Source organism: Bombus fervidus, chromosome 6 (assembly GCF_041682495.2).
Source record: "Bombus fervidus isolate BK054 chromosome 6, iyBomFerv1, whole genome shotgun sequence".
Lineage (NCBI taxonomy): Eukaryota > Metazoa > Arthropoda > Insecta > Hymenoptera > Apidae > Bombus > Bombus fervidus.
This window is the reverse complement of record NC_091522.1, coordinates 18,252,581-18,269,855: the sequence shown is the minus strand read 5'-3', so window position 1 is coordinate 18,269,855 and position 17,275 is coordinate 18,252,581. Positions and strand designations below refer to the sequence as shown.

Below are 17,275 nucleotides of genomic sequence, written 5' to 3'. Positions count from 1 at the left end.
TAAAATTGTTAATTATCGTTTAATTTAATCTTTTTTTAGCATGTGACCCCAAACTTATGCCCACTTTTCCACAACATAGAAATATGAAAAAAACTGCTCCACCAAAAGAGGCTAGAGAACCAGAGACAAATGTTACAGATCAAACAAACAATTTACCTGCAATTTCAGATCTTGTAAGACCTTTATGTGTTTCATCATGTTTGGAAAAGACATCTTAAAACTGAAATTAATATTTTTTTTAGCTTGGCTCACTTGTCAAGAAGAGGCGAGTTGAATGAAGAAAATACTTATTTTTTGAATGCAATACAAATCTCGGCATTATTGATTTAAAAATATTTCATTTCGACTTATATCCTTCATTCTCAATGTACGAATTCATTCACAGATAGACTTTGAAATAAATAAACTTTATTAATAAATACTCAAAAACTATTTAAAAGAACATGTATTTGTGAAAAGAAAATGAACACACGTTCTTTATTTTAAATACTTAATTATATTTATAGTACGACAAAAATATTTGATCAGACATGAATTCAGCATATAAGACAAAGTATTTAATAAATATCATAGCTCACTAACATGAAGTAACAAAGTTATTATCAACAATCTATGTATGTATACATTAAGCTATTTTATTACTTTAGTTATTGTTTTATTGTACAAATCTCCTCATAAATTTATTGTTTAGATCTATAGATATAAATTCAACTGTTTTTGGTAGGTTGTAATACATTTTCGTAACGTTTTTTATATTCGCCACTTGAATCATACTTTGCGGAAAGTCGTTCCCAATCCTTCGGTCTTTTAGTTCTCAGATAATTTACTACTTTGTTCGCTGTATATTTCTGTTTTTCATTGCATTTACTACAGCCTGTAGATAAAGCGTCGGGTAAAATTTCTGAAATAATAAACAAATAAATTATTTTTACATATAATATACATTTTTCCAATTCAATTATAAAAACTCTATACAATTAGTTTCTGAAGTCTTAATACAATAATACATATTATAATTTTTTAAGGACAATTAAATAGTATAAAACTTTTTATTATATAATTATTTATAATTATTTCTCATGTGGAAATTGATCGTTTATAAAATAAACCATAATAATCTCAATAATATATATAAATTTACATATTAGAAAGAGAGAGAGAGAGAGAGAGAGAGAGAGAGAGAGAGAGGGAGGGAGGGAGAGCAAGAAAGAAATAATAATGATTTTTGTCAAACTATATATGCATAGGTAAAAATTAGAATAAGGATTTTTGCTCTTGTGTTTGTTTAGGAACAATATGAAATAAGTTCCAACAATTTTTTGTCTTTCTATAGTATTATTTAATATTATTTTTAAGATAAACATTATCTGAAAAGCACAAATTTAATGGAATACTCAAAATTGTTTTTTTTATACTCAACTCAATATAATTATTTCAATTTAAAAGAAATGGATTGTAATGAAAAAAAAGAAGGAGTTATTAGAACAAAAGTTATTTTAATATATGTATACAGTATATCTAGTTTATGTGTATATGTACTATTATTTCTCTAGTTATTGAAAAAATAGGTATTTTATGTCGAAATTGTTTGATTTCGTGGAGGAAACTTAATGGAATGTCTGAATTTTTTTTCTAAATTGTTATTTCAGAGATGTCAACATTAATGGAAGTTTTTAGATTAGAACTATATACATATTATTGTAATTGCCATTTTATTACACATTTCAAAACGATTTCAATGATGTGTATGTATAACGAGAACGTTTGAATAATAAATTATCGGATATTTTTATGAAAAATTCGACGTAAATATGAAATTCGGACAACATTTTGTTTCTTATAACGCGTAATCCGTAAGATGGAAAATAATTCGATTTTTTTATTCGTACATTTGTAATTGGGGTAACAGTGTAATTAATTGCATCTTGTACAGTTTATGCGAAATACTGTTACGAATTTAGTAAAAATTGTACAATAACATAAATATTTATGCCGCCTGGAAAAAAAATCGTTCTTCATCTTACGAATCAAGTGTTACGAATAAGAGATATTAACTAAACTTAATATAACAATATTCTTTATTTTCAGTATCACGACTGAAAAATGGGCTCGGTGTACAAAATCCTTGATTTAAAATTCTTAAACCTTAACCTTATCTTAAAAATCTTAACCTTCCGCTTTTCCCATTCGCTCAAGTCTCTCATTTTCATTCTTTTATTCTCTATTACCTAACTATATTTTTAATTATTTTCTTTCTTAGTAATATTACTTTATACTATCGCTTTCTTATATATATATACTTTTTTTTCTTTTTTTTTTTTATTTGTTATAATTACATCTGTTTTCTCTTTTGCTTTACCTTCAACTTATCTAACTATTCCTCTACTTTCCCATTCCTTCTTTCGCTCACTGCTTTCTCTATCCTGATCTCTCTTTCTGTTTTCCTATAATCCTTCATCAAAAGTGTTTCAAAGTCCGGAATTTGTCTTCGGACAAATCGCAATTCCGTCCTTTTCTTCCCAATATTTATTTCACCTTTCCAAATTTCTGCACCTCGCCCATATCACTAGTCGTTGACTTCCGTCTCTTCTCTCTTCATTCAGATACTCTGCTAGCCCTAACATTCTAATCATAATTATTTATGTGTATGTATAACTGTGCTAATTTGCTATGTTGCATTTATTGCTGAACCTTCATATTCTCTTTTCTTCACATTCTTCTCACGTCTTTCCCCCCCCCCCCCTTTTAGTCGTTCCATCCTCTCCTGTTTGTCTCAATCCATTTCTTTTTAGATACATTTTCCTCTCTTTCATTTTCTTTTCCTTCAAATATTCCACGACAATTTTTCTCTCCATTCCTATCCTGAAATCTTCCTCGGATTTCAACGCTCTTTAATTCGCCCTCGCTCTTAATTTTTCTCTTTTCGTTTCCTCTAGGACTAAATAACAATCGAATTTAACGTTTGCACGATGTTTTCACGAAAATATCCGATAAATTATTGTTTAAATATACACATTAACATTGTTTAATAAGAAAGATGACAATAATAAAAATATATAGTGCATGTTAAAAAACTTTGCTGATATTCATGTCTCTGTAAATAACAATCTAAAGAAAATTCAAACGTTCCACCAAGTTACCCTGGTGAAACGAAATAATTCTTAAAAAATATTTTTTCGTATTTTCAATAGGTAATTATAAACATAATAGCGTGTATACATTTAAACCGAACATACTGTACATATGTATAATAATAACTTAGACGTTACTTAAGAGAGTTCGATGTAATCAAAACGAGAAAGTTCAAAGCAACTTATGTAATAAAGAGAGGGAGAGTGAATTGAACTCTGTCGTAATCGTTGCAGCAGATGCACGTAGAAACCTCGGAAAGAAACCGGTGTGACTTTTAGTTATGCAGTTAAATAAAATTCCTTCGTTAGTTATAAAAATGTATATGTCTGTTTACAAATTTATAAATTCTGTAGTCTTCTATTTACATCTGTTTCTTTATTTTAAAAGCAATGAGTTGCAAAAGTTCGAAAAAGAAAGAAAATAATAGAGCATTAAAAAGAAAAAAAGATATACATATATACCTACAGTGTATTACGAGTATATTATATTCAAAGTCACGTTTTAAGAAATAAATGTTTTTCTATCGTTTCCTATGCTTTACGATGTTAACGCTATTAACGTAAAAACATTAACATAATTGCATTTAAAATATAAAAATATTAATAACGACAAAACAAACAGAGAAAGAATATTTATGAAATGTCATTTCTTTCGTTTCTCACATTTTTATACAGTAATATCTACATAAATGTATTACTAATTCGCTTGTTGTAAACTGAACTAAAATTCATTGACATTTTAATAGAGAAATCATTTCTCCGTGTAATTTTATATAGATATGTATATAAATAATATCTTTACATACATATACAGAATATTATTTGAAAAGTATACGAGCAGCACAAATATATAATTAGTTTTAGTACTTTTATATTAAAATAAATTGTATTTTAATATAAACTATTATACACATAAGTATAGTTTTCTACTGTTTTTACACTTGTTAATCGATCGAAAAATTCGAAAAGATATATTATTTATACGAATTAGGTATTTTACATGTATAATAAATTAATAAATTATTAATTAAATGTATAATCTCGAACGACCTATAACGGAGCTATATCATTAGATAGAAGTAACAAACGAAAAATTAAATTTGAATAATTAGCGGTGAAGTCTATGAAAATAATGCCGAGTATGTACTTACTTTTTAATTCTCTGCCTTCGTTGGTACATGGTCCTTCGTCCAGCATGCACTTAATGTAATTGGTGAGGATACGACCATTTTGCAAGATCCTGTCGACGTCTACATTGTCATATTTGGTGGTATAATCTTCCGCTGTTACACAAACGACCGCGACCAACGCAAATAATAAGAGACAAATCTTCATATTGTAATTGAAGCACGTTCTTCCAGCTTCAATTTCAAAATGCAAAACTCTATGATGATTATACCAATGAAAGCGATATGAAAATAGAAAAATGTACAAATTACTACGTTCCGTTTGACGAAGTAATAGATGGTAATTTAAAAACAAATCTTATCTTTGTCTCTTTGAAAGTTACCCTATACAGCGGAAAGTAAACCGCTCTTTGTAACAGTTGAAGCAAGTTGTCGAATTATATAGCTGAAGACAGAGGACATTGGAGGGAGTGGATAAACGCGTTAGTCGAGTATTTTATACTCCATGAAACGTACGTATACGTTGTACAGAGTAGCGATTGAATACAATCATCATAAATTAAAATAAAAAATTATACCGATAAATAAAATAAATATATTTTATCATTTATATATAGTTAATTGTCCTTCAAACAGTCATATACTTTTCACCTGTTTAAATTTTTCAAATTAGCTAATTAATTTGATATATCGGTGTTAAATCTACCGAGAAATTAGATAAACGAACGAAGACAAATTTAAATAAATTTTTTAAGTACGTATTATTGGACTATTGCTTGTTCTATGAAATGTCGCGAATATAGATGATAATTGAACCCGATCGCCCGATTAAAACCATCTGTTATATAAATTTGTTAATATTAATATGCAATAAATTTCTTCTAAAAGAAAATTTTTTACTAATTAGTTTGTCTAAAATTGTATAAAGTGCTCTCCATATACGAGGAACGAAGAATGTTTGACGTTTGAGAATACATGTTGAGCAGTGTGATAGAAATTATGTAGTTAACACAGCGAGAACAACGTGCTATCAAGAATAATAAAGAGATTATTCTTTGCCGTGTTTAGAGGATGACCATCGAGTATTTACGTTGCATACCTTGCCAAGGACGATCATCAATAAAAATACGATGTTAATGCTATAACAAGGTTTACGTTTGGAAATCTTATAATTTATTTATTTAATTTAATTTATGTAGATATATATACAATAAATAAATAAATGAAAAAGCGAATAAGCTTTCTCAGTTAAAGGATCTTTAGAAAATTCAATAGATATCTACATAATCATAATCAAATAATAGATATTAATTATCGAAGTAATAAAATCGTTCGATTTAATTAATTGGTGTAATTTTATGTTTTATCTCTTACAAAGTTGCAACGTATTTTGGGAAATAGAGATTTTTGATTAAGAATAAATTTTATTTCAAGACACTGATTATGTAAGTTTAGAAAGTAATTAATTCTTTTAAATACTCATTAAATATATCATGTATTATTATGTATTCGTTACCTGACGTTTACTTCGTAGAATCTCCTATTACCTGTCGATCCATGACTTACAAAATATTCTGTTCATATCATGTACAGACATATATTCATTTCGACGTTACAATCATCAGATTAATTAAAATGCACACCGTATCGCAACTTCAACCCACTTTATCATTCGACTGTATTGTAAACCGACTATACGTCGATTATAATATGTATAAACTTTCTATCTTGTCCCTTAGACTTTGTTTCACGCAAATACATTTTTCATTTTAATCAAATAGGCGAACAATTATTTCACCATCGTTATCTAGATACATCTAAGATAGACATATACTTATAACAAGATAATCATCGGCATGTATAAAAGCTATAAAAGTCTATCGATCGTTTGTAAGAAGCAATATGTATGATGCGTTATAGATTTTAAAGTTTACTCAATATATCGGCCCTTTGAATCGTTCTGTAAGAACATGTACTTGTAACGATAATATAATTTCTTATAAATTTTTGCAAAGATATATTGACTCTTGAAAGATCGAAATTAAAAGTTAGAAATCTAGGAAAGAGACGAGAAAGGTTATTTTCGCCATTCAGCGAGATATATCTTATATATCTGTCACGACCACGAAATATCTTATATTTCTAAATTTTGTATATTTATTAATAAATTACGATTGATTATAGCCGATTGATAGTTGGTACGAAAATTTAAAGGCAAATCAGGAAAGGTATATATAGTATAATAATATATAGTATATGATCCATCGTAATTCATCGATAAGTACTGATATCGAAAATACGAAATTTCTAATATTGCGGTAGGTAAGTACATAATATAGAAATTTATGGTAAGTACATTTTACTTTGTTCTTTTCTTCTTATATATGACAATTCTCACAAACACAAACGTTTAATGATAAGACTTTTTAATAATGAGGTTAATTACGTTCAAAGTTATAGAATCTCTCAAGAATTTGTTGCAGCGTCAAATATTGTTTTCCATGATATCCTTTCATCCTATGTAAAATATCTCAGCAATTTATAATGGCGTATAATCGATTCCCATACATTGGGATAATTTTGTTGCATAAATACTGTCAATTTGTGTGCAAGTGCAGCTTGTTGAGGTGTACAACGTTCACAATGATTGTTCAACGCTTCTGGCAACAAAGCTGTAAGAATCGTAACAATATTTTATATGTAATACGAACGAATTATTAAATCTGAATACGACCTTCTAAATTTGCATGCTAAGAGGAAAAACAGTTGATTCTGCTTAATTTATCTCTTGCTTGACAAATATCATTATCGTAATATCATAATAAAATTCATTTACCAACAATGCATAACTTTTATTGATGAAACGACAAAGCAAAGTGATCGAAGGTGAACTTTGATGATGTTTTTTCGTTTGTTTAATATACTTTTAAAATACAAGATTCTACATGTATATTTTGAACGCGAAATTATTTAATATTTTATCTTTTATCGATAAATTGTTGCATAAGAATAGATATTTTTTTCCTGATGAACTAAAGAATCAACATTTTCTGCTTGAACATACATATTTATTATATAATAATGTATATATACACCATTTTAAGAAGACGATTTAAGCGATTTAATGATTTTAATAATCGTGGAATAATTATTACGAATTGGCCTTCGTCTACTTTTTAACGAAATAGTGGTTTGTATTTGTATTGTGAAAAGAATATATATGTATGTAGAAAGAATATTTCCTCTACCTATTTTTCCTTCTGATATTTTACATTTTTTATAAATAACTTTAATCAATTGTGCCATTGTAATGTCTGATTCGATGAGAGTTTGAGCATATAAATATACATCATAGTGTAATGAAATAGAGAATAGAGACAAAGTAATATCTTTTATTTATTTAACTATTTGTTTAACTTTCTAGTTAAAGTTTTATTAAATACTATAGTTTTTATGATCAATGACTACATGTATATTATACGGTAACGTATAATACATGATCATGCAGTTATATACGACGTGTACGATCTGTATTGTTTTCCGTTGTTCGTTCGAATTTAAAAACCAGTGGGTTTCAACGTTTCAACTGTATCAAGTGCGATCTCTCGGTAAATTAAGTGCGACAATTTGACAATTTAAAAATTGCTTCTGAGCACGAATTTATCCGAAAATTAACAAAATTTAAGGATACTGTTACGTAAAATTTAAAAAGTACTCTTGCTTTTTCATTTGAATTCTTACTTAGAAGTACTTACTATATTGTATGCGTCGTATAAAACATTTTGAAATTTCACTATCACTGTACTCAGACACGACAATTACGATTATATTGGTCGAATATAAAGTTAGTTTGAAAATGTATATAGAAGTTAGAAGATATTTATTGCAAACACATATTTAGTAAAAAATTAATATGCATTATGAATAGCTATCTGGACCATATCTGGTGTGTAGTAAGGGTTAAATATGATCTGAATGAAAATACTTTTGTACTCTCTGCAAGATATATACTTGTACTTAATATCTTGTAATTTCTATATAGACATATTTTCACTAAGGACCCCAGAAATTTAATAAATAACTTATATTTTAAATTTTACCTATAATTCTTTTTCCTGTCGAGTCGCATTGTCTCAAACTTAAGATGCAATTAATCTGCTTTTCTATGTACAGTCTATCCATCAGGAATGTTGAAGTCGTATCTTGTGCTTTGATAAAGCTTGTCAAAGTGAAAATAGCAAAGAGGAGAAGTATTTTTACTTTCATTTTTGATCCGAATATTGAGAAAAAGAAAAGTAACTCTGCAAGTGTCGTCGTATATCAGCCTAATTCGCGATTGGGATAAAACCGATCTATACTTTAAACTATAGTCCAACTCGACTTTATATCTATTCTGTTCCCTGTTCGAGGATAGTAGTATAGTTGTATGTAAATAAATAAAGAGACAACTAAATTTTGTAGATTGCAACGGTTTAAATTCTTACATAAATCTAATATTTGTAATATTTCTTTAATCATTGATATTTCTAAATTCAAATTGTTGATGGAAAACAATTTTTGTGGATATTCCATAGCAATATGTATGCAATTTTATAAAAGTATCGGATAAGAGAAAAATGCTAAGTAGTGTATACTTCATCTCTAAATCGATAAGTATATGACAAACTTTATAGATAACTCAAATTGCAAATAGATGTAAATGCAATTACGACTGAAAATCTATGTATGTATAACCTATTAATTATTAAATTAGTTATTTTCTAGGCGTCGTTAAATTTGTTGTCATAATATTAATAGGTATAATTAATAGTATAATTATTATTTCAATATTATTTTTTAAAGAAAAATAAAATTCGTCATTTAAATTTGATTGACATTTGTGATCATTTCGGTGTGCAAGAATCTTTAAAACAAAATACTATTGAAGAAGAAAATTCATTTTTTTTCTTCTAATGTTTCTTCAAACGATCCACAAAAGTGAGATAAATAATTTTCATTTAACTTTGATTTTAATGACGTAAATAGTGACGAATGCTTAAATTTAAAAGAAACTGCTAATTTACAAATCCTGTAGTAAAATATAAGGAAAATGTTATTGGAGAAGAATTTCCTAACATTACGTTACATTACGTTTCCTAACATTTGCTCTTGTTAATTATGATTCAAAGCAGCGTTTGCCAACGTGAGACGTATGCTCTACCGGGAGGCAGTTAGAAAATTCCCTTATCACCTTCATTACCGATATAATTAAAAAATCATTTTTTAAATGTTAACAGACTTCCTTTTATCTTATGTAATATTTCTACATGTTGTTAATTTTCTGATTATCCAAAAGTTACGATATTATTAATTTAAACAAAATAATCATTTTGCCACAATTGTATCTAAGTATTAAATTTGTTCGACGCTTGAAAATATATACATAATTTCAAATTAAAAACAGTATTACCTATGTTCCTTTTTTTTTTATTTGAAGCACTTATTTATAATTATACCTTTTCAAGACTTGTTGGCTATGATATTATACTAAGAAGGACATTAAAATCTTTGAAGCGTTAGAGTGGGATACGATCCAAAAAGGGTTGGCAAAAACTGCTCTAATTATACAAATAATCAGGTCTGAACATTCCTATATCGAAAGCAGAGAGGAAATTTCCTCTCTGTCGGAAGCGTAGAAGAAATCGTCTTAAAACTGAGTCGTGAAAAATCAACGTAAAAGACAATAAGGGTTTGTTCTGCGCACGTGCGATATACTATGAATGCTTAGATAGAGATAGACACTTTGTTCACCTCTGTCACTCTCGTAAAAACGAGAACTTTATTGTCTTCCAAGATCACTCTTCCGAGATCTTCACGATTCAATTTTCGGCATTTTTTTCTATACTTTTGGTATATGAGTATCAAAATCTGTTTATATGATCGTGATCGGGAAATTAGATGGAAAATGAAAACGGCGGAAAAAAAGACACTCGTTTTGTTTTGTGCTGTTCCCTCAGTCCTCATGCTTAAAATTCACCAACCAGATTCATCGATAGGACAATAAATTGGTTGTCGGTGGCCTTGTTGTAACTGTGTGCAACATAACTAGAAGATCTTTTAGATCGCGCAATAAAAACATAAGTTCACGTAAATTAAAATTATTTTAGATTACACTTATGTACATATGAGAATTAAAGCCCTCTGTCGATACTAGACCAAACTATCGCAGATCCACGTAAATTAAAATTATTTTAGATTACACTTATGTACATATGAGAATTAAAGCCCTCTGTCGATACTAGACCAAACTATCGCAGATCCACCATGCAGAAACGTGATAATATACATAATGGCAATGATTAAAAATCGTCTTTATAATACAGAGGATGATATAGCTTTTGAACCAAGATTGACAAGAGCAAAGACCAAGTATAGTTTGACAAAATATATTTTATGATTATATAGTAGAATTAGTAAATATATCTCAATTAAATATATCTTAATTAATGTAGAGAGCTAGCAGCAGCTCAAGTTAATATACCATGGCCAATTACTCCAGTGAAGAAAACTTCATCAGAAGTACAAGCATTAATCGAAGAAGAATTACCAGAAGATTCTTCTGATGAAGAATACAATCCAGAACAAGAATCACATGATCCTGAAGGAATTTTTAAAATCCCTGGGTAATTTAACATACTTAAGATAGTTTTAAATTATATGTTAATATAATATATTAACAGAATTCTAATTACTTTAATATTATACATTTTTAGAATTCCTTATGTGCCAACAGAAGAAGAAAGTATTGGTCAAAGAACACGATCCAAAGTTTGTTTAAGCGAAACACCTTTGGAACAGATTGAACAAGCATTTATACCCCCTGATATAACCATCGATATGTATGATTTAGATTGTGAAAAAGATGAAGATTGGGATAATTTCTTAAAAGAATTTACTCAACCACTCACTCAAGAACCTATGGTGGAAGATGATTCAGAAGCAGATCCAGAATATAATATTTTAGAAGACGAAGAAACAGAACTTTGTATGTATGATAAAAATTATGATTATATACTATACATTTCTTAAATTATACAGGCTATTAAATTAATTTGAATATGTTTACAGTGGATAAAGAAGAGTTAAGAGCTGATAAAGCTGTAAATGTTACACGCAAGGAATTAAATAATTTGACTGCAGAATTATTTGAGTTTATAGATATATTTCCGAAAGAAGACCAGGAGATTTCAAAAAAGAGAAGGTCTCCAGAAAATACAAATGTTTCGGTTGAAAACAATTTTATGGTAAGACCACGATATGATTATTATATTTTAATTAAGAATATAATTTTACTGCAATTTTAATTTTGGTTTAGAATTGTTCTGTAACAGATTTATTACCTACTTATAAAGAACCAGAACTTCCTAATTTAATGAATCCAAATCAACGCGAGTTATTAGCAGTTCAATTTCGTCAACATGTACAATTAATGGTACAACATTTTGCTATGACATATATGCACCCAGATCTACATTCTCAGTCAAAAACATGCAAAGAAAATCTAAATAGTATAAAGTAAGTTTACAACTAAGTAAGCAGTTTGTAAATTAAACATATATAGTGTATTAAGTATATATTGAATTTATATTACTTTTATTAGGTACTTAAGTAATGGCCCTAATTCTGCATTCAATGTAGCAAATTTACCGGATGCTTTAAAATTAGTATCTGATTGGGAAAATAAATTTTTGGATAACAAATTTTCTGAAGATTTCAAAAAAGCTATGGCAGATGGGGATGCAATAAAAAGAATATATCTTAAAAATAGGTATAAGTGTATTCCTAAATTTCATCCAGAATTAAAAAAGTTATTTATGGACAGTAAGGCCCTAATGTATCCACAACTTTTGCCTGAAATACCATTCAGAAGTGAATTAAATAAATATGTACGCCCTCCATATTTAAAATCTGAAGAGAGGTATGCAAATAGTAGTATCAAAAAAGTATATATATTTTATAGAAATCTGTCTTCTAGTTTAATTGCACTGGGTTTGGAGCAGTTTCTCCCTTTTGTTGCCACTAAATCAAAAAAATTAAAAAGTAAGAAACTCCAACTATTAGATGCAGTGAAATTAATTAATCAGTATTTAGTACCATGCAGAGAACCTGAAGGATTATTAAATCACATTGGAAAACGTCGATACACAAAGAATGCAAATCCAATAAAAGTAAATATAATATATCTACAAATAATACAATACACTTTTTTAATATAACAGAACTTTACTAGAAAAATGTTTCCACAGCATTACTTTGAGAAGGGTTGTGCTCCTAGAACAATACATTATATAACATTACAATGCGATCTCAAAGCACCCAAAGATCAATCAATAAATCTATTACCTGTAATTTGGCAAACTTATTGTAATAATGTAAGTATTTCATTAAAATATTTATAAATGTCTATATACGTAATCGATATTCTACATTATTATATTTTCTTCTTATTTAATATAATTATCTTTTCCGCAAAATAAGGTACCTGATTATCTTGATCTCTCTCACTATTATTATCTTTGGAAAAAAATACTGCAGATTAAGCATGAAAGATTCCAGCAACAAAAGGTTAACACAAAAATGTGCCTCCTTTAAAACTATTCAACTCTTATCTGCAACATTTTTTGCTATAGATAATAATATTGATGTAAATCAATACATACTCCTAAAGTTTCTCCCCAACTTTTTTGTATGTTTGTCATATCATATGTATTTTTATAGACACAGCAGAAAATTAATGTCTTAAAGAGAAAACATATGCTTAATTCGTATAATGATATTATGAAGAAAGATTGTCTTACAAATGGAAATAGAAACCATGTTTCTGTTTCTAAAACTCACATTTTGTGTACACAAAACCCACCTATTAATATATTACCAAAAATATTACCTGCAAATACAAAGCAGAAGACAACAACTAAAAATGCATTAAAAGATAATTTGTGCACAAGTGGAAACATTAATTGTGAAAATTCTAAAAATATATCAAACAATGAAGTAAATATTGAAATACATAATACACATGCATTAAATACAGATTGTTCATTGCATCGTAACAACTCTTTAAAAATTATAAGTATACAAGAAGAAAAAGAGAAAAAAACAGATGAAAGTGAATTAAAAGAAGTTCGGAATGATGTATCTACAAATTCAATTACATTAAAACACCCGAAGTTTTCTAAAAAGTCTTCTGAAATAGTACAAGAATTACCTCAATTACGAAAAACTACTCCTAGGTTAGCAAAAACAAGAAGTGCTCAAAATATGAAATTAATGGTCCAAGTTTTAGGACCAAAAGGTTTATCATCTAATTGCAATGCCTTAAAGTCCAGAGAAAAGAATGATATAGATAAAAATATAGAGAAAATATCTGGTACGCCTAAACTTGTAAGTAAAATTGTCATTAATTTTAGTGAAATAAAATTAACGTTTTTAAGATTTTTATATTTTATTTTAGGATAATGAAGATGAAATTGCAGAATTAATGTTAGCTAGCACAACTATTAAAAAAGATTCTATTAGTAGAAAGAAAGCTAAAGAAGCTAGAGAGTTAGAAAACATTAAAAGACTTTTAGAATCTGAAAACCCATTAAACGAAGAAGAAAGAGGTTCAAGTATGTGTCTTAATAAGTTTAAAGTACTCGAGTTATTTTAATTTACTTATGTTATTTTATATAGAGTTTGCAGCATCATATCTTCAGAAATTGCACTTGGCATTAGAATCTAACAATCCAGCAACATTACGATCTGTGATAAAATTATATTTAGATTATTATGACAAATTAGATAGCATTAATCAAATGGAGAACGAATTATCATTCTCGAGTCCATCAAGATCTTTGCACAATGAACAAATTATGAAAAAAACTGCGATAGATAAAGATACAATAACTATTACTTTATATCGAGATGTATGTGAAAAATTACGAGAATATCCTGAGCTTTGTACAGATTTTTTGTTGTTTTTGAGGCCACATCAAGCTGCGATGATGGATAAATCAGTGGAATATATAATGCTTCAAAAGATGAGCGAATTTGTTAATGTAGCTCAAATATATTTTGCTAAACAACCTTCTCGAATAGCAAAAATGATGCAAGCTATTACACAGCTTTCATCTGATCCACAGATAACATTAGAACATGTTCATGCAACTATGAGTCCCATACTTAAGGGACATCCTTTAGTTATGGATTTATTTTTACAAATATTACCCACTGCTAAACCTCCAGAAAGGTAACATAAATAATAATATTATTATATATATTAATAAGAAAAAATTTATAGGTGTCTAATTATATATTTACTATCTTACAGTTTGTTTGCATCACATATGTTTGAAAACTTAACATGTCCAGTGGGACCATATGATAAAAGTAAAATTTATACTGAAGATGCACCTGAATTATATGAAAATATAGAATTGCCCGTATTATCATCTCAAGAAGATCCTTATGGTGGAGAAAACTGCAAATGCAGTTGTCATAACGATGAAGAATCCACTTCTAAAAATATTTCTGAACATTGTGTGTCTTGTGGCACAAGGGTATGTTTTTTCTTATTTATTTTTTGATAGTTTTTAAAATAGTCTCAAATACAGAATAGAAGTGAAAAGATGAATTACAACTAATAAACATACACATATTAACTACTTGTTGATAGCTTTTTAAAATAAAAGTTAATATTTTATATGTATTATTTGGAACTAACATATTTTTAATACAAAAATTTATGATTTACATTTAAAAAATACAGTTCCTCAATGGAAAAATTTACCTTCAAACATCTGAAGGTTTAAGACCTGCAAAAATTATTTTCCCTGGAGCTGAAGAAGAAAAGTTGGAAAATATTGCGCGTATATCTTTAAAAGCTACTGATAAATTTGCTTCATCTATTTCATCTACACAACGAAGAAAGTCTTCAAAGAATGAATTTCATACCGATGAACAACATCAGAAATCTTTTATAGCAAAAAATTCACCTACCAAAGAGAATGAAGAAGGAGAAAAATTAATTATAAAGTCTAAAAAAGCTATAAAATCGCCGTCAAAATGTACAGATCAGAAAAAAGATTTTAAAAGACCCAGAAGTGAAATAAACCATATAGATAGAAGTACAAAAAGAATGCGCATATCTCAATGTAAAAATAAAAAAGAGAAACAAATTGACAAGCAAGAAATAAAAGTTGAATACACAGACTCAAATGTTAGTGATCATATGAAATTAGGTGAAAAAGGATGCTTATTCATTGATTATAAAAATTCTAAAGAAACAGTAACAAAAAATACATCGGATGCGAAAATAAGAACGTCAAATGACAGCGTAAGCAAGGTTGATTTATCTGATGAGATAAAAAATTCTGTTGATTTAAGTACCAATATAAATACAAAGTCATGGACACGGCAGGAAGATATGATCTTATTACAAGCTGTAAAAAAAGAATATTCTGAAAATTCACTTATCCTAGTCAGTAAAACATTAGGAAATCGTACAATTGATCAAGTGAGTCTACACTAGTGTACAAAATTAAAAGATCACAAAATTTTCAATGAGAAGTTATCAATATTTAAACTGTTATAACTTCCCGAAATAAAACCGTACAACAATCAACGTGAGCTCATTTTAAAGCTCGATGATTCCTCTCTCATAATCATGTTTTCATTTTTTGTAGAGATGTTTGTAAGTATATCATGGGTGAGAAAGTGATGATACTTTTTCTTTCAATCGATTGTACGGAGTTCGAAAAATTTTTTTCGGGATTCATTTTAAGATAACCTTGTAAAGGAAAATCCCCTTTACAACAACCTATCAAAAGTTGATGTGCGAAATTTTTGTCGGCGTTTTATTGCATTTTAAATGGAAAGTGTTCTGCTGGGTTTGGAATAACTCAAAGTACATCGTAAGGAGGTTGCACGGCGTAGTGTTACGTCTGTAATGTACGGCGACAAAAGATCATACATCAACTTTTGATAAATTATTGTAAAAAGTAAACTTCCTTTTACAAAGTCATCTTAAAACGTAAATTCTGTACAATTGTTTGAATTTCTAAAATTTGCGAGAAAAAGAAGCATCTTCACTTTTTCAACCGTTATATAATATAAAAACATCTCTGAAAAAGAATGAACACAGGGTTATGAGGAATTTTCGAGTTTCAAAATGAGGCCAGTTAAATTGTTATACAATTTTCTTCCACGAAGTTATAGCAATTTATAAATATCGACAATTTTTCGCCAAAAATTTTGTGATCCTTTAATTTTGCACACCAGTATATATTATTTTTTATATATTCTGATTCTTATATATTTTGGATATGTATATTATATATCTAATGTCATTCTATAGGTTAGAGAAAGATGCGAAATCCTGCTCTCTTTGTTAAAGAAAATGATGTAATTATCTTTAGTTAAAAAGGATATAATGTTATTACTCTTTATTCCAAACTTCTGCTGGGTAAGTGTATGCTAGTAAAAAATATTTTCATAAAATGTAATATCTTTAAATACATATATTATCTCTTTTTATTGTTTTATTTTTTATTGTTATTATATAATAACAACAAGATTATTAGAATACCTACATATTTTGATATAAATCGTTAACTTATTTTTGTTCTAGATTATGGACTTGTTCCCATCAGTGACAAAAATCACTTTGCATAACAAACTATGCCATAACAAGGAAATGTAAACCAAATATATTAATTAAAATATTCAACTGAGGATAGCAGCACGTGGTATGAAATTATAAGATTATTTGCAACATTGAAAGCTTTAATTTTTTAATTTCGTCAAAAATCTTTTAGTACATTCAAATCTTTTCAGGAGGAAAAAGACAACAATGGAATATTAATACTATTATTACAAAGAAAACATACTTCACATATTTGTATTTGAGTATAGTGTTAAAACATAGCTACAAGAAGAATAGTACTCATAAGCTACTAAATTATAAAATTATATAGATTATGTTATACTTCTCTTAAT

At 28.0% G+C, this 17,275-nt stretch overlaps 4 protein-coding genes across 6 annotated transcripts in view; 2 read left to right on the top strand and 2 right to left on the bottom strand.

Moving 5' to 3' along the window:
- The window catches only part of Cdc10 (cyclin-dependent kinase 10), a 39,368-nt gene that overhangs the window by 2,013 nt on the left and 20,080 nt on the right, over nt 1-17,275 (top strand). Inside the window, exons 5-6 of one of the 3 annotated variants that reach the window (XM_072005095.1) lie at nt 40-173; nt 243-296. In XM_072005095.1, the coding sequence (XP_071861196.1) occupies nt 40-173; nt 243-278 (170 nt within the window). In that variant the 3' untranslated portion in view covers nt 279-296. Of the gene's footprint in view, nt 1-39; nt 174-242; nt 422-17,275 lie in introns of those variants that run through there. The other 2 variants (XM_072005094.1, XR_011800032.1) reach the window with 2 other exon arrangements.
- Nucleotides 616-4,784, bottom strand: Csp6 (chemosensory protein 6). The gene is made up of 2 exons (XM_072005119.1): nt 4,283-4,784; nt 616-901 (listed from the first exon to the last, which is right to left on the bottom strand). The coding sequence occupies exons 1-2, from the start codon at nt 4,464-4,466 to the stop codon at nt 708-710; spliced, it is 378 nt and encodes a 125-aa protein (XP_071861220.1). The 5' UTR covers nt 4,467-4,784; the 3' UTR covers nt 616-707.
- LOC139988121 (uncharacterized) lies at nt 5,522-10,609 on the bottom strand. The gene is made up of 3 exons (XM_072005122.1): nt 10,498-10,609; nt 8,359-10,410; nt 5,522-6,930 (listed from the first exon to the last, which is right to left on the bottom strand). The coding sequence occupies exons 2-3, from the start codon at nt 8,522-8,524 to the stop codon at nt 6,776-6,778; spliced, it is 321 nt and encodes a 106-aa protein (XP_071861223.1). The 5' UTR covers nt 8,525-10,410; nt 10,498-10,609; the 3' UTR covers nt 5,522-6,775.
- On the top strand, nt 10,537-17,019 carry Mute (gon-4 like protein muscle wasted). The gene is made up of 15 exons (XM_072005090.1): nt 10,537-10,666; nt 10,750-10,920; nt 11,011-11,282; nt 11,366-11,541; nt 11,613-11,812; nt 11,898-12,215; nt 12,273-12,465; nt 12,544-12,669; nt 13,016-13,681; nt 13,752-13,908; nt 13,973-14,528; nt 14,610-14,838; nt 15,048-15,794; nt 16,635-16,742; nt 16,908-17,019. The coding sequence occupies exons 1-14, from the start codon at nt 10,587-10,589 to the stop codon at nt 16,683-16,685; spliced, it is 3,942 nt and encodes a 1,313-aa protein (XP_071861191.1). The 5' UTR covers nt 10,537-10,586; the 3' UTR covers nt 16,686-16,742; nt 16,908-17,019.